The 23,363-nt window shown below is 36.1% G+C and overlaps 1 protein-coding gene and 1 long non-coding RNA gene across 6 annotated transcripts in view; both read left to right on the top strand.

Annotated features, from left to right (window-relative positions):
- Nucleotides 1–273: 273 nt before the first annotated feature.
- The window catches only part of insyn1 (inhibitory synaptic factor 1), an 80,536-nt gene continuing 57,446 nt past the window's right edge, over nucleotides 274–23,363 (top strand). Inside the window, exons 1-3 of one of the 5 annotated variants that reach the window (XM_051135494.1) lie at nucleotides 274–939; nucleotides 1,224–1,545; nucleotides 1,715–2,517. In XM_051135494.1, the coding sequence (XP_050991451.1) occupies nucleotides 2,374–2,517 (144 nt within the window). In that variant the 5' untranslated portion in view covers nucleotides 274–939; nucleotides 1,224–1,545; nucleotides 1,715–2,373. Of the gene's footprint in view, nucleotides 1,016–1,223; nucleotides 1,546–1,714; nucleotides 2,518–23,363 lie in introns of all 5 variants that reach the window. The other 4 variants (XM_051135492.1, XM_051135495.1, XM_051135493.1 and 1 more) reach the window with 4 other exon arrangements.
- On the top strand, nucleotides 5,855–8,705 carry LOC127181022 (uncharacterized). Its single transcript, XR_007829720.1, has 3 exons — nucleotides 5,855–6,405; nucleotides 7,055–7,151; nucleotides 8,565–8,705. It is a non-coding gene; the product is annotated as an uncharacterized LOC127181022 (long non-coding RNA).

Genomic DNA, 23,363 nt, shown 5'->3' with positions numbered 1-23,363 from the left:
GAAAATGTTTGATTATAATGATATAATGATATTTTCAAAGGCAACTAGAACAGCTTTGCTGTCTAGGAAGCTATTTATAACATATATTGGGAGAGTGAAGGGTTATAGGTACCCATAAATAAAATGGAGGGCTATGAATAAACAGAGGAAGAGAGACATAAAAGAGATACAGTGTGAAGTCGCTACTGTCTCTTTAAACCTCCTAGTCCCTCCCCCGCCCCCCCAGAGCTAGAGAGAGAGTCGTCTTCACTAGCAGCCAAAGCCTGTCCATAAACTCCAGCCTCTTTCCCCCCTCCATCTGGCAGGAGGGACAGAGAGAGAAAGAGAGAGAGAGGGGACCAGAGTGCTCGTGTATTCACAGGGTTTCGAATCGGAGGCAAAGGCAGCATCCCTCCCTCAGTCAGAGACTGTCGTCACGGCGACAGGAGGTGTCTGTTCCACAGCCGAGAGACGGAATGCGAGACGGAATCGGCAGCTAGTGGTCGCCGCGGCAACAAGAGCATCCGAGGTCTTCCAGGATTCCATGCAGAAGTGGAGAAGCCAAGGCTGCCGGGGGCTCGAAAAGAGGGGAACCAGGGCCAATCTTTCATCCACCACCTCCTCCCTCGCTCCTCCTCCTCCTCCTCCACTGCTGCTTCACTTTCTCTCTGAAGGACAGCTCTGAATGAACCCTCCTTCTGACGGTGGGCGAGTGTGGCTGAACGGACAGTGAAAGACAAAAAAGAGTGGGATTGTGTGTGGGAAAGGGGGTGAGAGAAGTGGGGGTGACTGGGAGGAAGACAGCGTGTGTGAGAGTGCGCGACAGTCAGTTGATGGACGCCACAACAAAACGGGAAGGATGATCCGAGCTCAGCCGAGCCGAAAACTGTATTCCCGTTGTTCCTCGGGAGGGAGGAAAGGCAAACCTGCACACACTTTCTACCACTGACCAGGGGAGAGGTGAGAGCGAGAAAGAGTGCCAGAGACCACTGTCTTATGAAGTGTATTTCCACAGGGGCTGGTGTGATTCAATTTGGTGAGCGTGTTCATTTGTATCTGTTCTTCTTGGTCTCTCTTTGCTGTCTGTAATTGATTTTGTGTAGTAAACTGAAGCTTGAACACGGTTAAAAGAGAAAATCAAGATATGTGTTTGGGAAAATTGAATGTGGGGGAGAGAAAAAAATGACAGGAAGAGAGACATTACCAGATAAACAGAGAAATTGCTGTCCTTCCTGTCTTTCCAGGTGTTCTGTCAGACTGTCTCTTTTGGCAGTGGCAGCGGTTTGAAGGGTCAAGTTCTCCTCTTTTATTCTCTTCCAATTCTCCCTGGAGCAAAAGACATGGAATTTACCTTCCTTTATGACTTTTGAAGAACGCCACGCTATTCTAAAAGGGTAACAACTGGATTTCACCCAGTATCAAAGGGAACTAGATTGAGATCTGTTTTTATCCGGCCATTTAACAAAATGGGTGAGAAATGTCTCTCTGACCCAGAGGAAAGGATGCGCCATTCTGTCTGACACCCCCTGGGGGATTACTTGTGAAACGTTCATCATAACACTTATTGTAAGTGTAGTTGCAATTTTGCCAATCACTCTGACAGCATTACGTCGGTTGCCTTAGTTTATCGTTTCAGACACACACAAATGCGCAAGGACAAACACGTATATACGCACATAAAATCACTGTGGCTTTTTGGCTGAATTAACATCCTCTCTCTCTCATTTTCTTTCAGATCCAGTTCAAGCAAAAGCAGAGTTGGAATATTTCAACTTTTGGTTGATTTTTTTTACTCCGAACACCAGACAAAGACAAAACATTGCAGATTTAAAACAAAGAAGCACTTCATTCATTCTCTGAAAGAAAGGCATTTTTGGGAGTTTTCTTTTTCTTCCTGGATTGGATTTTATAAGAGTTCACAGTGGATCACTTGCTGATATAACCCTCCTCGCCATGTCTTCATGGAAGAGAATTATGCGTCATAGACAACCAATTTCCATCCATAGTTACCCCGGAGGACTCGCACATGCACATTAAACACATGCTACGCTGAAATGAGCCACGCTTTTTCCGACTTCCGTTTCTTCATCCTGGAGTTTGTATTTCTTGGATTTAACAGCCTAACCATCCTTCAATGATTCCAGCACCTTCCGATCCATTCGCGTCTGTCCCGAGATGCCCCGAAGTACACAGCAAGAGGAGGCTTGACCCTAGACCCAGCGAGGTCTCTCGGCTGCCCAGGCGTATTTAAGATGTTGAACCCTTCCCGTGTGGCCCGAGCCCCAGATCGGATCAGTAGCACTGCGGCTCCCGGAGGCCCCAGACATGGATCGTGGCTCGGCTCGCCCCTGCCCTCAGCGCTCCGCACCCCGGCCCGTGAGCAGCCTGTGAAGGATGTCCCAGAGCGGAGCTCCAGCCCGGGAACCCTCTGAGACCCCCAGTCAGAGAGAACAGATCCGCAGCCACATGAAGATGGTGATCGAGCAGCTGGAAGGAATCCTCAAGGAGCTGAAAGATGTGGCACATGAACTGCGGGAGGTAAGGATCAGGAATTGTTCGGCTGCCTTTTTGGTGTACAGTTGATGGAAAAGAGCAGATGCTGTTTGGAATTTAGGTGATTGGTTTCTCCAGCAGGAGATAAATAATGAATGGTTTCCAGTTTGGACTGGCAGGCTGAAGCAGTATCAGTGTGGTAAGCAGTCAATGTAGCCTCATTACACTAAGAAACCAAAGCAAGCGGCCTTAACCTGAGAATTTAACTTGGTCTTGGAAACCAAAGAGAGAGGTTTACCTTTTTTATCCAAAGGCCAGGTGCACTTTTTCTGTGAATGAATCTGTTGCAATGCCAAATGCCATAAATGGGTGATTTTGAATGGGCATGGGGTGATTTTGCTGAGAAAAATAGAAAGGGAATACATAAATGAGAGGCAGAGAAAAAGGAAAAGAGGTGTGCAAGGTAGGAGTCGGGCTTGGCAAAGCAATAGTTATGTAAGCACTTTGTTATCGGCTGGATTCCTACTGTATTCTACCAACTGCCATGGTTACAAGATGAAAAGATTCCACTTTGTGTGTGTGTGTGTGTGTCTGTGAGTGTGTTCCTCTCTCTGTGTTTGGGAGCGAGCTGACGGCTTAGAAAAAAAGACAAGTGTGTGTCTGCGTCAATGTCACATTTCAGCTGAATAGATTCATGTGCGTTCGTGTGTCTGAGAAGGTACAGAGATGGGCAAAAAAAAAATTTGAAAAGTGAAACGATCTGCGCATGCACGTTTGGCTTTTTATGAGATTATAATGAATTCTTTAGTTTCTTCTCCTCTCCATATGGGCATTAAATATTTCAGTTCACTCTGGCTAGCACACCAGCTAAAATTCGCCCTTCCCGAACCATCCGTCATCCTTCGAGCTCCCCAGGCACCAGCATCTGTTCCCCCCCAGATTAGCCCATCCAGCTCACACCTCCAGACCGTGTGGCATAGAGCTGGGGGAGGCCAGACTACAGCAGAACTGCACCCTCCAGTCTCTCCCTCGTGCCCGAACGTGATTGATGATGTGGGAATAATGCTCGCTCCGGCTATTTATAAACACCAGGACTCGGCGTAGCCCGGTAAACGGCTCTACGCCCACACTACATATGGATCGGGCTAAAAATAAAGTCAAAAACTCCGAGAAGAGTATGTGTGCTCTGTAAATGCTGACCGGAGAGAGTGTGTTTGAGAATATGGGATGGCTGTAGTGCTTTACATTAAAGAGTATTGATGATCAGTCCAGGGGAAGATGTGTAGATGCCGAATGTCGGATAAAATCTTTAATTCTTTTGGCTGTTTTAGAGGACTAACTGATGGATGACACTCAATGCTGAATGATACTTCAGGGATGCGCAATAATGGGGTCACATCACACATAATGAGACTGCAGACTGCGCCTGAGTGTGTGTGTGAGAGGGTTTTGTCTACATTGTGAGGACCGAATGTCCCCATAAGGACGGTAAAAGCTGAAGTAACATACATTTTGGCGCTAGTCAATGGTCCTTAAAGGGAAAATGGCTTAGTAAACATACAAAATAACATCTTAATTAAACTATTCAAATGTAGAAAGGTTTATCCGAGAGTTAGGAGATAGAAAATAACATTAGCTCTGTATAAAAACAATAGATGTCAATGGAAATTCACCACTGTGACAGAAAAACAAATGTGTGTGTTTGTTGCATTGACACATCAGCAAGTAGTTTTGCTTGCTTTTCTTCTCATTTGGCTGTGTTAGATCAAAACGTTTACAGTTAAACCATCTCTAACCCCTCATAGGCCGCAAAGAACTGATGCTCTTGGTGTTTGAGAACATATGTCTGTGTGTGCTCGATTATATGTGTGTTCATACACTTTAACCCTGTTTGACTTCAAAGTACTGCAAGTTTGTGCTGAGATGGAAAAGACTTACGTAACTCTATCAGTAACTTACATAAAACTGCACAAACAGCTCTGAATTAGTCATCAGTTCTGTCATTCTGCAGGAATTTAGCATCTCACATGAGTCTGAAATCTTTTCGCATCTCCTCCCATCCACTCAAACTCAAATTCAACCCCCCAAGCTTTTGCTGCTGCACTTTTTAATTAATGCTAACCACCACAGGCTAAGATCATCCTTGCAAACAAACGCTGAGGGAGATGCTGTCATTCTTTTTCCTCCGATGTTTGAGTAGGAGATGTAGTGTAAACAAAAAGAATGGTTTAGGCAACCCTTTGATGGGTTGCATTAAAAATAAAGGCAGCAATGCATTTTGTATTTTTTGTAGGGAGCAGCACTGGCTCACTTGGTGCACTAGGTAAAATGAGACATAGCTGAAGAAAAAAGATTTCCTAAATTAGAGTTAAACTTAAATTACAGCCAAACTTGACAGCTATTGATCACATTTGACATTTTGATAATAGCTAATAACTTTGATAAAAAGGTCATGCGAGTTTGGAGCGACATGATGGGCAGATGATTACTTAACTTGACTGACCCAATTTAGACATGTCAGTGGGTGATTTCTGTCACAGTATTTTGAACAAAAACTTTTTTCTCACAAAAAGTGTGCAGTTAAATATTACGTACAATAGGATTCTGTAAATTAACATCAAAACAAGAATGGACAATACTTTGTAGCATTTATTAATCTAGACCAGTGTTGTTTTAGTATCATTTGGTATTTTAAGTTGATGCTTATTTATTTTATTTTATTTTTTGGTTTAAAGTGGTTTTAGTTTTAGTTAACTACAGTATTGTGGTTATTAAATACTTGTAAAATGTAGAATTTATATATATATATATATATATATTTTTTTTTTTTTTTTTTTTTTTTTCATTAATTTTCTACTGTTAACAACTTATAGCATTTCTTTCTTTCTTTTTTTATTCAATTTGAATTGGCGTGCCAATTCTTATGGTTACCTTGATAAATTTAAGGCACTTACTGGTATCCTTATCTAGGCTTTTAACTGTACCCATACGGAAATGTAATATATGACATATATGTACCTATATCAGAAGTGCTACTCTCATATATGTTAAATATAGGGCAATATATTATTATCACATATATCCATTTTCTGGATATATGTAGATATATGTTTATAACATATATGAATTTCCCATAGTACAATTTGTATATAAACATATATTGAAAGTATATATATGTTTAACTTTTATATGGTATTGTATGTTATGACCATATATGTTTACAATATATATCAAAATTATATATTGTATTGTATGTTATGACCATATATGTTTACAATATATATCAAAATTATATATTGTATTATATGATATGACCATATATGTTAACAATATATATCAAAATTATATATGGTACTCTATGTTTTGACCATTTGTTACCAATGTATATACTGAATTTATACAAGTTTATTAACCATATATGCCTAAAAGATACTGCTTATTGTAAATCATATAACACAATTCATTGCTTAACTTTATTAATTGTTTCAATTTAGTTTTCTGGGGGAAAAAGTAGAGATGAATATATAACCTGTTCAAAAATGCCAATGTACTAAAAGTTACTTGTAGGAATGTATTATAGAGTTATTGAGGGGGGGGGAAACACTTTATGTAACTGTTTGTCCATATGTGCTCTCATCATCAATGAACTAAAATGCATTTTATTAAAATACATGAGCGATATGTGAACGTCACAATAGCGCTTTTGCGCATGCGCCAAAATTCAAACACGCCCGCGCTAACGGCAGAGTCTGAGCAATGGCTGCGGCTGAACAAACAGTCATCTGCGGCAAGATGTTTTTCTTAGTGGAAGGATAACAAATGTGCCAGTACCTTCACATAATAAACGACAATGATTTTATAGACGGGCACGAAGACAGATCAACATCACTGAGTGGAGCGGATGAAACGCCCTTGAATGTGGCAGCGGTGCAGGTAATTTACGCTAATTTACTCAACGCTTTATTCCTACACTAATATTACATATAGAAACTAAGTGTTATATGATTGTTTTGGTCTGCAAGAGCCTCTGTCTCTATATAGATCAGCTAATGTTTTAAATATTCCCTGTCATTGTCGTATATATGATGTTATGATTACAGCTGCATTGATGTGTTTTGCAATTTGCTCGCGTTAAAGTTAATTTTAGCTTTTGGGTAACAGGTTAATCTGTATGGAGATACTGTGAGCTCATTGTTTTCACTTGATAAGCAATGCCACGTTTGGAAATTATTTAAAGCTGTCTGACAAAAATAATGGATGAAAATTATAATGTTTATCTCTGAGATGTAGTCTAGACTAGAACTATAAAACTGCACGAAATTGAATTATTTAAATACAAGCACCTTGAATTCATATAGTAAATGACAGTACTTGGTTATATTGCACCAAGTGCATTGACATGTCAGTGACATGCCTAGAGTGGGTGCATAAGCACATGCATGTGCATATTGCATAAAGGTACAGTAAGTTACACTAAAGGATGTGATTGTGGGGTTTTAAACATATGGTTAATTTATCGTAGTAAATTTTGTTCATATCGTTGCTGATAATTGTGCTATTCTTGTTTGTGTCCCATGAAAAGGTAATGAGTCCCGAAATTCTCAGAAAATAGAAATGGAGGCCGAACCTGCAGATGTGGATGGCAGTGATGTGAATGATGGAGCATCTACACAGAAAAGGTTAAATATTTTATTGAAACCAAAACTAGCATCTGCAATATACATGTAAACAAATCAAATCAACAAAATATTTTAGTTAAAAATGTGTCTCCATGTACTATTTAATACAATTCTAGTGCATTTAATCTATTAAATAACAGTAGAGTGAGTGAGTTTTGGGATATGGTTAGATTTAACTTATTTTAGTGAATGAAGTACCACATTTCAGCTCTCATTTTGTTAGGGTGGGTACACAAAATATGATTGTATCCTTGCTTATAGAAAATCCTCAATCTATCTGCTTTCTAACAGCTTCATGTGGCCGTAAACATTTATTTTTAACGTGGCTTTAAGCACTATAGATTATTAAAGTTTCACTTTGACTGTGACAAAGGCAGTAAATGTGGTGTTTATATGGAATAATTGTAATATTTATGGTACAAATACAGAGAGAGTCCCCATATCAGTAGGAAAGCGATCAAATGAGCATCTTCCATCCGAAGACTTGTGTTGCATACAGTATTTGTGTTAAATACTGTAAATTGATAAACTGTTCAGCGTGATGACATTTAATGCCTCAGACAGGGCCTGTAGTCCCATTTAGCAGCATGTTAGCAACCACCTTTTTTAAGAAACATAACAGTTTAAAAATAAATAAATAAATAAAAATCAAGAGTGGGGTTTAACTGGTGTGTTTTATGTCATAGAATAAAACGTGAAAATATTATGAGTTTGTGTAAACCGCAGACCTTATTTTAGGGGATTTAATCAAAATTGTCATTCAAAAACCCATGTCATAGTTCCACCCCTCTATTTCTTTTCTCCAGGCCACATTCTCGATGCACATATTAGGTATTATGAATGTAAACACTTTATTTCATTGATGCTAAATAGCAAATTAAATTGTAACCTTAGCTGTGAACTCTGTCATTGAGCATTTGGGTTACTATAGTTTAGTTCTTCATGTATATAGAGACATATTATTTGAATGGGCATGCAGGCTGTGCTCTGTCGTTGTTCTGCCATGTCCTTGTGGTATCTGGGAATATTTTACAACTACAATTTATAATTATTACATAAATAATGAGTATTCTGCAGTTTTAAAATAATCTTTAACTTTACCAACCATGTTTAATACTCAGTATATTTGTCATCTTATAGTAGTTAATCACTTTAAGATATAGGCACAGTTCGAACTAAAAACCTAAATTAAACTTTGGTACAATGTTGGATTGCAAGATTTAAGCAGGTTTTATATTTTAATATCATGTTGACTAAAATCAAGTTTAGTTTACTGTACCACCCAACACTACCAAAGCTAAAAAGTTGCTTTTGAATGTGGTGCATTTCCTGAAATCATATATGGTTCAGAAAATGTATTGTAATTATCTTATAAAAACCTAACTTTTACTTTTTTTTTTTTTTTTTTTACAGATGCTGGAATCCAGAAATTTCTTCACCTGGGGCCTACTGGGGATGGCAATAAACAAAAAACTAACCAAGCTGTGGGAATACAAACCTGTAGACCTTTAGCTGAACCACTATAATTGATGTTCTGTTTCTTATGCCTGTTCAGTGTTTTGATCAGTTATATATGTAATTGTTTCTTTTTTGTCCTGTTTGATTGTGCAGGTCAGTAACTTTTTTTTTTCTATTTAAATAAATTCTGTTTAAATAAAGATGCTTCTTTGTGTAGCTTTCTGTACCATTTAACATTTAAGGCTAAAGGTGTGAAATGTGCAATGCACTGCAACTTTGTAGAGTGTCTTACATGTGTCTACAACCTCTATTTAAAGATCAAAGATCACATATTAAAATATTAAATATATGAAACCGTATATTTCATGCATATATGTCTAATTTGTATACAACATAATAAAAACATACATATATCTCACATATATTAATAATTATATACATTTCATATATGGCAATACATGTATTATACATACATAAACATATATTTTTGTATGGGGTAGACTTATATGTCAATATATGAAATTGTTCCATTTTCTAATAGGAATCATATATGGATATGGCATATATAAACATGTATTCAATATATGGGTATTTCATATAAGCACATATATTACATTTCCGTATGGGTAAATCAGCAGATTTGATCCCACTTAGAGGTGATCCATTAACTACAGACCCTTTTCTCTGTTCTAGCGTCATCATGTACTTGAGCAAACCACTTAACCCATAGCTGCTCTAAAGGGACTCATTGAAATTGCCCTACTGTAAATTAATTGGGATTAAACATCTATATGTATTAAGCACATTATATTATTCATAATATTGTTATAAGATCACGCTCCACATGCAAGAGTTTTTATTGGCCTTTGTTTAAGTGTTGCATCATGCTGATTGAAACAGACAACGCTCCCACTGGAGTCAGCTAGTAGCTGTGCTGAATTTGATGATCAATATATTTCATTAATGAGTCGATTCACTGGGCTCTGTCCTCAGCGAGCCGATTGGCTTCTGAATTCTCGGTGGCGCGGTGCACAACATGCAAAAACCATCGATAACATAAACACTCACATTACGGTTAAATGCCCCTGATGCATAACGGGCCCACACAAGATGTCTATGGATTGTCAGAAAATGCAAGTGCTTGAAATTAAGTGTCAGACGAGAGGGGGGGAAAGCCATTCTTTCTAGGGAGGAACGAAAGAGAGAGAGGAAGTAGACGGAAACAGAAAGACACAATACGGAGAGGAGACTGTGTCTCACAGCATGTAATGAGAGGGACGAGTGTCATTTGGACAAAGAGTACTTATCTTTGCTACAGTGCAGTGTCTGCAGCTTGGTTAAGTGTCTGTGCCTGAGCTCAGTAATTTGAGAGATTGGTTTATCACACAGAAGCAGAGGGTGTGATGCAATGGCAAACATGGCTTCCCGAAAGTTGAGATTTCAGACGAAATGGCTCGGCCTGTTTTAATGTCCTTACTAAAATAATAATGAGGCAACTCATTAAAGGAATCGTTTGCCCCAAAATGGACGTTCTGTCATCATTCATTCACACTGTAGTCGTTCAATGTTCTTTCTTCTTTTGAAACACAAAAGTAGGGATTTTCAAGAATGCAGTTTTTTTTTTTTTTTTTTTTTTTTCATGTAGTGCAATTACAAGGAATTAGGAAAGAAGCTTTCAAGCTTCAATAAGGATGCAAAAGCACCACATACACAGATGTTTCTATACATATCAATTCTGAATGATTGCAGTACAGCTCAATTTGGCAGTAAGGCTGCAAACTCCATCTTTGCATGAGCTGCGAGGATGCACTTGGGAATGCAATATGCGCAGGTTGCTTTTTTCCATTTATTTTATTTTATTTTATTTTATTTTGGTAATGAGAAGAATTTGCAAAACTCTGTTACACACACTTAAAAGGCCTTCCTGTAGTTTTCCACCAAAATTAAAGCTTGAGGGTTTATTTTGCTCAAAATTGTAATCATCGTGAATGTCGTGAATCATCATGAATCAGTCGTGAATGTTGTTTGAGAAATTACATCAGAATTATTGTTTCCTGATTTATTATATTTATTATATAAGCAGTTGTATCACAGAGTAATATATTTCTATCTTAGACATAATAATAATAATAATAATAATAATAATAATAATAATAATATAAAATTACTTAAAATTGCAGTATTGTGACAATATATCTATATCTATATATATATATATATATATATATATATATATATAAATGATTCATTCATGAATCTTACTGATATTTACTGGTATTTGAATTTAACTCACTGATTCAGATTAATGGAGAAATAGATTATAAAGCAATAACAACTTTAAATGCTGCTCTGATTATGACACATGACCCTAGAAGACTTTCTAAAAAATAGAAGAGTTTCTATTTTTATGGTATCTTTATAGTATTTATTTGTCTTTTTTTTTTAAGCTTGAAAGCTCCGGTCATTATTAATTGTAATTGTTTTAAATCTTTCACTTTTTCTTTCACACAAGAAAGTCATACCTGTTCCCACTGACACATGAATGAATAAATGATGACAGAATTTTTAAGTGAAGTATTTTTTTCCAACATTATTATGTTGCGTATATGCTTTACATATCTGATTCCAAAAGATGCAACGGTTAGGTTGGATTCTTGTAGAGATCTTTTAAGAAACAATCAAGCCAAAGGAGTCTGCAAATGACTTCACTGAACCTCCCCTGATCAAATACCATCACTTCCATTTGTAAAGACACTGCCGCAGGCTAATTCCTTTTCAATGCCACACACAGCCTGTACAGTTGAAAAGTGGCTTTACAGTAACAGTGTGTCAGTGGTTAAAGTCAAACCCATTTCACTTTTCAAATCATATATATGAAACAGGATATTTAACAAGAGAAGATGTAGGACAGGACTTGATTTGATCTGGAATCGATTGTAAAAAGTTATATAACAAGCAGGATTTCTGATTTCAGCTGAAAATGAAAGTCAGTTGAGAAAGAGCAAGTTATTGTTTTTTGATAAAAGATAGTATGTTTTCAATTAGTAAATCCAGTCTGTTTTGATTTTATGTTTACTCTAAATCCAATACATAAATAACAGTAAGGTCCCAGCAAAAAGAAAGAAAGAAAAAAGAAAGAAAGAAAGAAAGAAAGAAAGAAAACATGGCCTTACAAAGTTACAGTATTTCTTGACTTGACTCTTATAAAAAGATGCAAATCCCACACACTATTGCAAGTTTATTGTCACAAGCACAAGCAAAGTTTCGGTCCACTGACCTTCATCAGGCATATATATATATATATATGCTTGACTTGACTCTTAAAAATTACTTTTGCTATTTCACAACATATAGTTATTCACAATTTAGTTATGAAGGTTATAAAACTTAACTAAAACTGTGTTCACTTCTCACTATTAATTAACTATTAAGTATGATTTATCTCAATAAACTCCTAATTACTTCTTATTAATAGTTAGTAAGGTAGCAGTTAAGTTTACGTATAGGACTAAAGGGACAGTTTACCTAAAAAAAGAAAATTCTGTCATTAATTACTTACCCTCATGTTGTTACAAACCCGTAAGACCTTCATTCATCTTTTAAACACAAATTAAGATATGTTAATGTAGCCATATGAAGCACTTTTTAGCAAAGATATGACAAGTGTAACATTTTACTCTATTCTGATGAGGACTTGAACATCTGAAAACAGATAAACACACATCAATAGATAGACAAAGAGAGCGAGAGAGAGAGAGAGAGAGCGAGAGAGAGAGAGAGACAGAGATGAGTGATGGGAGGCAAGATAGTAGCAAGTGATGAGGATGAAGTGTGCGAAGAGACGGCGTCTCACTTCTACAGACAGACGGAGAGAGTGTGACAGGATCAGTCGGGTCGCTCGCCGTGGGACTGAGCATGGGCCAATCGGCTCATGGCGTGGTGGAAACCACAGGGGGGCTTAAACCCCGAATCAAAGGCTGCCGCTCTCTCGCTGGGACTGTTTACTCTGTCTACCCTGACACAGCTTCCTTCTGCACGGGGCCGCTGACAGGACCGTGCGGCATCACCACTGAGGTGCACTATATCCGCTAGAGGCGCTGCAATTGGAGAGAGTCCTTCATGCAGATTCATCAGATCTGTTCAGAAGCCAAATTTAGATTCATACAAAACCCAATTAAGAATAATTAAAAACAGAAAATAGATGTTCTAAATACACAATACAAACTGCTGAAATGCGTGAAAGCTTTTGCCGAATGCAGAAATGTATGTGATATATAAAAATGCATAGTTTTTGTTTCCGGTTTGAGATCATCATTGCCATAGTTTGTTCCAGCTGCAATGTCACATGAATAGAAATTTTAACTATTAACTAGTTGCTTGTTAGCATGCATATTATTAGCATATTCACTGTTTATTAGTAGTCATAAAGTTATAAACTTAAAGGGGTCATCGGATGCCCATTTTCCACAAGTTGATATGATTATTTAGGGTCTTAATAAAAAGTTTATAATATAGTTTGGTTAAAAATTCTCAATGGTAGTGTAAAACAACACCCTTTTTACCTTAATAAGCTCTGCAAAATTAAGCTCTGCAAAAATCATCCCATTCTGATGGATTGTTGCTTTAAATGCAAATTAGCTCTGCTCGCCCCGCCCCTCTCTTCTCTCTGTGGAGTGACGAGCCTGTTTACTTTAGCCACATTTAGCCCATTTAGCCACGAAACTTGCTAACTAGCACGTTATTAGGAAAGCTGATTGCAGAGATTCATACAAAAAAAACAAAAAAACAAAAAAAAAACCTTATACTCACTTCTGCTGTAGGTGAAGCTGGATCACAAATGATTTGCGAGAACATAGACACATTTATGTAGATCGGGAGGCGCATTCCCTTCACAAACAAATGTAATCCACTGCATCTTCAGCGGCTCAGATGTTCAATTGCTCAATCAGAGATATTCTTGTCTAACTTACATCCCTGCTCCATCATCGAAACAATGGATGTTGGACTGTTACAGCTGATTTAAGGCGGGTCTAAGGTAAGACACTCATGTCAATCAACTATCGTGGGAGCGGCCTCTGTCGATGTGACTCCACGTCTGAGAATGGCTCGATTTGAAAAAGGGGATATTATTTTTACAGATTATTTAAAAACCACACACATTAATGTTCAAACAACATGTAAAAGTGAGCTTTGCATCCAATGACCCCTTTAACAACTACAAATAAGCAATAAATAAATAAATAAATAAATAAATAAGCAACTATTAATAAGCAGTAAATTATAGTTTATTGAAACAAAAAGTCATAGTTAATAGTTAAAAAAGACCTTTTATTGCATGTCACATGGCACTTGGTTTAGGACACGATGTTATAGTTATCATCTTTAATGTGGATGTGCCTTTAGTCAGTGGTTTCTAACTCACAAAACCTGTTATTCGCTCTAAAAGAGATGGACCTGCTTGCTTGTTCTCGTTGGATGGCCAGTGCACAGAGGCCTAGTGTTGATCCAAAACTGCCTTGTCCATCCCGTCCCCCAGCAGGCAGCAGCAGACTCAATTTGCTGGAGATTATGGGGAGGCTTTGGTGAAGCCAGGGGCCTGTTAACGGTCCCACTCTCTCACTGCGGCTCGGCCAAGCCGGGCAGGATAAATCAGCCTCGCGGTCAGGTCAGAAATAAAAGCATCCAGCCAAACCCTGGCTCTGTCCATCCGCCTTACTTTACCCTCTTTCAAAGACCCATTTCCATTTTCTCTTGACCTCATTTCCTTCGCTCAAATTAATTTCTTAAATTAATGAGTGTCACCTTAGGAACGAGTGCATCAGCCAGTCTTCAGAGAGAGCCGGTCTGATGATGTTGTGCTTGATAGCGTCATCTAGTCTGATGACAAAGCAGTGATTTATTATCAGTATCTGAAGCCCTTTGGAAAGGTTTTTGGGTGGAACCTGACCAATGAGCCCGTAGCTATAAGTGCTGTGAGTTTCCAGCTTCATTACACCCTTCTCCAGACTGTTCAAGGTGGTATTGAGCACCTCATCATGCTGGTAAAAGCCATGGATTACCTCCCACTTTGGCTCACACCAGGTCCTCCATCTCTAGTGGCCATTAGATGCTTCTGGATACATAGACAAAGATATTCAGTTGAGTTAAAAGGAATTATTCACCTAAAAATTTTAATTGTGTCGTTTAGTCTCATGTTGACTCCAAGCCTGTGGCACTACTTCTTTTTCAATAAAACACAAGAGTAGAACATTTTAAAGAAACAAAAGAAAAAAAAAAAAAAAAGAGTGAGACAGCAGGAAAAACTTGCAATGCTGTCATTGGAAACTTGACGCTTAACAAATGAAAGGATAGTAGGACAAAGATATTGCTTTCCTTAGGGGACAATCAAACTAATGTTTTATTTTGAATATGAGATTGAGCAGAATGAATGCTGTATCAGATGCAGGTAATCACACTTGTTCAGATCATCTTCCTCTTATAATACTCTACTACACATAATACACTGTTTGTAATACAGTAATAAGCTTTTAATGAAGCAACTCAACGTTCCTTTATTACTAGTTCTAAAGTGATGTTTTCTAATTAGTAACGGAGACTTGGGCTCAGATGTTAAACTGATTTAAATCTGTGGCGTCAAACCGAGATTTAAATCTGTGGCTGAAAGACACAAAAGAGGGTTTTTAAAGACACTCCATTGTTGTTTCTTATGTATTTACACAGCTGTACTGTTAAATATTATAACGGCTATGATAAGGCTGTAGGTAATCACATCATGCTGATATACATCCATATTGCAAGGCTACAAGTGTGATATTGTGTTTATATAACAGTTCAACACACATTTTACCAGTATTTGTGTGAGTACTTTTACAAAGTTCTGGTTTTATATTCTTCAAGGTTGGGCCTTCAATTAACCACTGAACATTTTGCTTTATTTTAAAGAAAATTATTGTTGTGGTATAATTAATATTATGCCACATATTCGTATTTATTCCACATGTACATTAAGCATAACTTGTATTGAACTGTAAGAATTTTTATGGTAGTTTTATTGTGTTGTTGTCCTTTTTGGAGCGTCATAGTTGCCAGTCATTGAACTGTGGCTTTGGATTAACATTATAATTAATAGTTCACCTAAAAATAAAAATTATGTCGACATTTACTTTTATGTTGATTCCAAGCCTCTATGCACTGTTTATTTTTCAGTACACACAAAAGTGCACCATTTTAAAGAACAAAAAGCACCAAAAGGACCAAAAACAGCAAACTAAATAAAATAAAATAAAATAATAAAATAAAATAAAGATGCAAGCAGCGTTGAAGGGCCCTCACACCCGGGCTCACCACCACCCGGTGGCTTCAGGAAAACATTGAACAGTCAGCAATATGTTTTTAAAGTGATAAATATAGAAGGCATATGTGAAAGTCATTATATGTGTCAAACTTTCTGCTACCAGGTGGTGACACTATGACTATTACTGGATATTGTCATGTAGATGTCTTCAGGCCAGCATTTTTATAAAACATATGAAGTTTGGTGCAGATTGACCATGGTATGTTTGAGTTTGTGAAAAGCATGACGTATCCTGTTGCCAACAGGTGGCACTGTGATTATAACTGAATTTTGGCCTTTAGATGTCTTCAGGCCAGGACTCTTAACAAACATTTGAAGTTTCGTGCAGATTGGACATTGCAGGTTTAAGTTAGTGTAAATCAAGTCATTTCCTGTTGCCAGCAGGTCGCACTATGATTATAACAGAATATTGGCCTTTAGATGTGTTCAGGCCAGGACTCTTATCGAAAATGTGAAGTTAAGGGAAGACCAGACATTGTATGGCTGAGCTACAACACCTTCTTGTGTGAATTGTGGTGCAAATCGGACATTGTATGCCTGAATTATAATAACTTCCTGTTTCATGGTAAAACAACAAAGTTTGTCAGGCCACCACGGACACGTCCTTCAACAAAAACTCAAGATCTTCGCAATTTTAAAGGGCACAAAAGGCTTTAGATTACACTGACCAAATTTGGTGTTGATCTGTTTAAATCTCTAGGAGGAGTTAATTTAATACAACGCCTGAAAATGGCAAAAATGGTCAAAACTTGCATAGAAAATTCAAAATAACAGACTTACTGTTGGATTTGGGACTTCATACTGGGAGGACTTTTTTGTAGGTATTGGTGTGATACAGGTGCGTACCGATTTTCGTACATGTGAAACATAGCTGGAGGGTCATTTCGTTGAAATTTTATAGGTGACGCTATCAAGCCATTTTGCCACACCCACTTGTAAAAACCCATATCAAATGTAAATTTTCACCACTTTTGGTTTAATGAGTTTCCGAGCATGTTTAGGTCCTCAAAAATGTGATTCATTTTGGCGCATATGAATAATACACAATTATCTAAGTTTTTGATCGGTATGGCTACAGAACATTTTTCCCCCTGGTTTCAGTACAAGTTAAGCTTATTTATCTGTATTTGTTTAATATTTTTGATTAATTTCCACTTGTCCCTTCTTTTCTATATGTAAAAACCTGGGTTACAGTGAGTAACCTACAATGTAAGTGAATGGGGCCAATCTGTAAATGTTAAAATATAAATAAATATATAAATGAATGCTTACTATTCTTTTCTGTGTTATCCAGATTTATAACTTTGTTTGCATAACAACAACAACATTAAACCCTAAAACATTTTAACGTAATTAATGAGAGTACATTTATAAATTTATACGATTTACATTTCTGCATTGGATATATAATGAATATTATGCCAAAAATTCTACTGATTAAGCTTGATTAAGGTGACTAAATAATGGCAGAATTTTCATTTTTAGTTGAACTATTCCTGACGTAACACCCTTGTATTATATTCACGGAGAAGTTTGTTGTGAAATGATGCAATCCTTTCCCAGAGATTTCAGGGTTTATTTTCTGAAAGTCTTGTTTTACCCGAGCGCTTATAAAAAAATATGCCTGCAAAATATGTTACCGTCTTTGGAGCTTCAGCTTTTGCCTTATTAAACAGGACCTCAGACATACAGTATCTGTTAGCGGAGAGAATAGCAATATTTGTTGCATGGCACAGAGCCACATTTCCTCCACATGCATTGAGGAGGCAGAGCCGATAACACCTCATCTGTCAAGCTCGCGGCCTCACGTCTTTCTGTCCTGTTTTCCTCATCATTGCTCTTTCTCTTTTACGCCGCCTAGGCTGATGATGGCATGTGAAAACAGCTCTGATCATTCGCAGCAGTCGCTCTGATGGGCATGCATGGGATGGGTCCTGGCGCATCTTTATGCTATGAATTAAACCACTGGGCTGAACCTAATGGGGTGAGAAATGGCAGACTGACTCTTTACATGGGCTAATTGTTTTTCAAGCATGCTTAGCACACAGAGAGGCACAAATGCTTTTATCAGCCTTAACTACAACAGGGACTGAATGTGTAATGGGATCCGGAGAGCGAACATGTTTTTCAGACTGTAATCTCTAAACGTTCATCACGCACGGTGACTGTGCTGTGTGACATGCATGACTGTATATGCAATGTCCTTGAAAATAACACACATTCTTGAAACAAGCGCAGTTGAACAGCATCCATCTCAGGACTGCGATATTACAGTGTGACCCAGTTTGCAATGATCTCATAATGTAGCTGCTGATAGAATGAACTGTAATAGCCAGAGCTTAAGCAGCAGGGCACGGGCAGCCTTTAACCTTTAAAGCCTCTCAATCGGCTGTTTGAGTCTTTTATTACATCTGTGCGAACGGAAAGAGGTAGACGAGATTAATGTGCTCTACACGGATGTTTTGGACCAATTTGTGGTCATGGAAAGTCGAATCATGGAACAGTAGGTTTCCAGTTTTAACTCAATGTTGAGGGCATTTTTAAATGAATGACATTCGAACATTGAAAAAGCACGTAAAAATGTTACAATCCTCCACTGGCTTGTGCTGAAATGCATTACATCAGTTTATTTATTCATCAGGTTGCTGAGAAATTAGTTTAGGATTGCAAAAAAAATTAAAGAGACATTCTGAAGCAAAATGAAAGAGAAAATTTTCAGATTCTGAATTTATTTTTCACTGATCAGACGTAAGCATATTTGAAAAAAAAAAATGCAAGTAGGATGTGCTATGAATAATAGCTGGATATTAATAATAATAATAAAATTAAAATAATAGTAAAAACTACTACTACTAATAGTAGTACATTGACATGTTAATAAATTATATTATTAATAATATTATATAAGTACATAATATAACAGTATTAAATAAAATTATTATTATTAGTAGTAGTAGTAGTAGTATTTATTATAAGTAGTAGTAGTATACTGACATATTCATAAGTAATATTAGTAGTAGTAGTAGTAAAAATATATGTATTTATTATTATAAATAAATAATAATATAATAATAAATAACATTATTATTAGCAGTAGTAGTAAAATTATATTTACTTATTATAAGTAAATGCTATTATAATAATAAATAACAGTAGCACTAGCAGTAGTAAAATTATATTTACTTATTATTATAAGTAGTAGTAGTAGTAGTAGTAGTAGTAAATTATATGTACCTATTATAAATAATTAATTAAAAAAAAATATAAATAATAATGTCATAATAAATAGCATTAGTAGTAGTAAAATTACATTTACTTATTATTATAAGTAAATAATAATATAAAAATAAATAGCATTAGTAGTAGTAGTAGTGAAATTATACATTTACTTATTATTATAAATAAATAATACTATAATAATAAATAGCATTATTATTAGCAGTAGTAGTAAAATTATATTTACTTATTATAAGTAAATACTATAATAATAAATAACAGTAGCCCTAGTAGTAGTAGTAGTAGTAGTAAATTATATATACCTATTATAAGTAAATAATACTATAATAATATATAACATTAGTAGTAGTAGTAGTAGAAATAGTAGTACAATTACATTTATTTATTATTATAAATAATACTATAATAATATATAGCATTATTATTAGTATTATTAGTTTTATATCATTTGTTCTTTAGGAAGCACATAAGAAACTGCTCTTCTGTTGTCTGTTTTGAATGAATCTCACACACTGTTAGCGGTGACTCTTACCTGTAACATATCGATGTCAGCGTCACCTTGTTCAGCCCGGCCAGCTGAATGGGCCAGCTGGCCCTGTATGCATGACTGGCACCCCTCCCCGTCCTGTCCCATCCGTCCGTCCCGTCCTACTCTTGTTCCCGTCACTGTCTCTGGATCACAGGTGTCAGCTTCAGGCAGAGCGTGATGAAAGAGATGCTGACCAGAGCCAAGATTAATTATTTAAGCTGCACCATGGTAGGCAGAGGAGCAAGCGAAAAATTCACACTAACTATTAGACTTTCTACTTAAAAATGTTCCAGAAAGATGCATGTGCTTTGGGCACGGCTCCATGGTAATACTATGGTATTCTTTGAAGTACAGTATTTTACAGTAAAAAGCACAAAGCATTCATTTGAGTCCTCAGGTTTCATTTCAATGTGCTTTTTACAACTATGAAAATTGCAAAACAAAAACAGTGCAAAACAATATTGCTTGTGGGTTGCTATTTTTATTAGCCTTTTATTAATTTTATAGATAAAAGACAAAAGTATAATATTATTTGATTATAATTAATTGTAAAGAAAGACAAAATGAATAAGGTTAAATAATAAAAATCAACTATTAATTGGGTACATTCAAATGTTGAATGTTCAAATGTTAATTATTATTATTATTATTATTATTATTATCAAAAGGAAAGAAAAAATATATAAGTACAAATATTAATGATAGTAAATGCATAAATGTAAAATAGTTTTTGATGAAGTTCAGTATTGCTTAGTAAAAAGCAGAGAATGAGAGTGGTCAGATGTTTATCTATAACTATAAAAATTGCAAAACAAAAGCTGCTATTGTGTTGCTATTATTTATTGTTTTTTACTAAAAGGAAAGAAAAAAAATTGAACTACAATTTAAATTATTTTAAATAGACAAAGGAAATAAGGTTAGTAAATTTAAAAAAAAAAACATCAGTCAAAAAAAATGTTTTAATTATAACATGCATAAATGCAAATTTGTTTATTGAAGTTCAGTATTTTACAATTAAAAGCATAAAATGTTGATTTGAGTGGTCAGATTGAATTTACTATGTATTTTGCAGCTATAAAAATTGCAAATGAAAAAAGCTCTTTTCCTGTGCATCTGAACCAAGCAACACTCAACTGTAAAATGAAAGGATGTATATACTTTAAAATATGTCAGTAGTAAATATTGCTAAATCTCAGCACCTGTTCTGCCTAGTTCTGACATCTGTGTTTAACTTTGAGTTTTCTCGTACGTGTGTTACTCTCCACCGTCTGTCAGCGCACAAATTAAACTTCAGGTGATGTGGCAGCGTCTGCAGCAGCTGACGCGAGCAACGCCTTGTTCACCATTTGGGCGTGACGTGAGGAAGCGATTCTGTCCTCAACTCAACCGTGAGTCATCAGACGTAGATCAGTCAGCACTAGCCACGTCTATGACAGCATGCTAATTTAGTGCAAATGAGACAGATTCATTTTTTAACTTGACTGTGAAACATCCTGTGAGGCTGATAATTACAGAAGGGGGGAAAAAAACACTATCAACGCACTTAAAGGAGAGTTCCACTTCCAGAACAACAATTTACAAATAATTTACTCACCCCCTTGTCATTCAAGATCATGTTCATGTCTTTCTGTCTTCAGTCATAAAGAAATCATGTTTTTTGAGGAAAGCATTTCAGGATTTTTCTGCATATAATAGACTTCATTGGTGCCCCAAATTTGAACTTCCAAAATGCAGTTTAAATGCAGCTCCAAAAGGCTCTAAACGATCCCAGCCGAGGAAGAAGGGTCTTATCTAGCGAAACGATTGGTCGTTGTTTTCCAAAAAATACAAATTTGTATAATTTTTTAGCACAAAAGCTCGTGTAGCACAGGCTCTAGGATGCGCTTCTACGGGTCGTTCTTAAACGCTTCGTTCATTTTGAACGAATCTTTAATGTGACCCGGAAAGAAGCGAGTCGTCTCGGGGAGTGATTCATTCAGTCATGCATGCCCAACATCCTTTTAGGTTCTGTACTGGAATTAGTTCACCTGTTTCGAGTCTTCGGGTTTTTCGAGTCGTTCGGTCATCTTATGGGGCTGCCACGTGATGCTGCTTTTGCTAAAATGAACGAAATGACTCGAAAAAAGATTCATTCATTTTGCTGAACGAGACTCAAATGTCCGAGTCGGTAAAATGATCCGAACTTCCCATCACTACTACGAATCACGTCTTCGAATCACCACAAGTTTATCGTCTGTGTACTCCGGCTCAAAAAGGTAGAGTATGTTGAAAAACTCCATGTTATTTTCTCCTATAACTTCAGAATCGTCCGAGATGATTGTACCTTTTTGTTTGTAAACTGTGTTTGACTTACTTGCACTTTCTTACTCTTTGCGTGTTCGCTTTGTAAACACTGGATCTGTAGTTCCACGTGACCTTTCGACGTGATTCAATAGTACATGAACTTGCATCCCAGAGCCTGTGCTACACAAGCTTTTGTGCTTAAAAAGTATACTAATTTTTATTTTCCGAAAAAAATGACAGATCGTTTCACTAGATAAGACTCTTCTTTTTTGGCTGGGATCGTTTGAAGCCGCATTTAAACTACATTTTGGAAGTTCAAAATCGGGGCACCAATGAAGTCCATTATATGGAGAAAAATCCTGAAATGCTTTCCTCAAAAAAACATAATTTCTTCACGACTGAAGACAGAAAGACATGAACATCTTGGATGACAAGGGGGTGAGCAAATTATTTGTGAATTGTTGTTCTGGAAGTGGAGCTCTCCTTTAACATCTGTCAAAAGTCAGTACTGCAGCCAGCGTTTCTACACTTCTACGCAGTCTGAATGTAGAGTCAAGCCAATTTGCATAATTATTATCATGAAAACTACTGTAATCTTCAGGATAGAGCAGAAAGCTGGAGCTTTCTTTCATTGAGTCGACCAATGAGTCTTGTAGATTATTCTTTAAATGTTGTTTATTAGTAGTAAGTAGCCAATAAAGCTTGAACAGTATATATATATATAGTCTTTATAATAGCTATAACTGTTCTGCATTTGCTTTTTGTTTTTGTTATATAATACAACAATTAAATATTTTTTTATTTTACATTTGAGTACAATAAATAATAACAAATAATAACAATTTATTATTATTATTATTATTATTATTATTATTATTATTATTATTATTATTATTGTTATTGTTATTATTATTATTATTATTATTTGTATTAATATCAATGTAATTGTTTTATTATTAATTTATCTGTATTATTTTTATTTATTATAATAATAAAAATAATAATAAAATAAAATAATAAATAATAATAAAATGCTGCTGTTATATGCTTAACTCTGTACTGAATGTTCAATATTTACAATTTAATGACATATGCAACAATATTTAGATAATGTTATTAGTAGTAGTAGTATTGTTATTATTATTATTATTGTTATCATTATTATTATTATTATTATTATTATTATTATTATAAATGCAATAATATTTAACTCAAATATATTGAACCGACACCAGTGAATGTGCCATGGTCTCATTAATTGCTATAAATTCATCCCCTTTGACCCTTTACTCAGTCTGTAATTCTGTATGCATGTCACTCGTCCAGAGGCAATTAAAGGACTAATGGGCAA

Source organism: Labeo rohita, chromosome 18 (genome assembly GCF_022985175.1).
Source record: "Labeo rohita strain BAU-BD-2019 chromosome 18, IGBB_LRoh.1.0, whole genome shotgun sequence".
NCBI classification, from domain to species: domain Eukaryota; kingdom Metazoa; phylum Chordata; class Actinopteri; order Cypriniformes; family Cyprinidae; genus Labeo; species Labeo rohita.
This window is presented reverse-complemented; position numbering and strand designations above follow the sequence as displayed.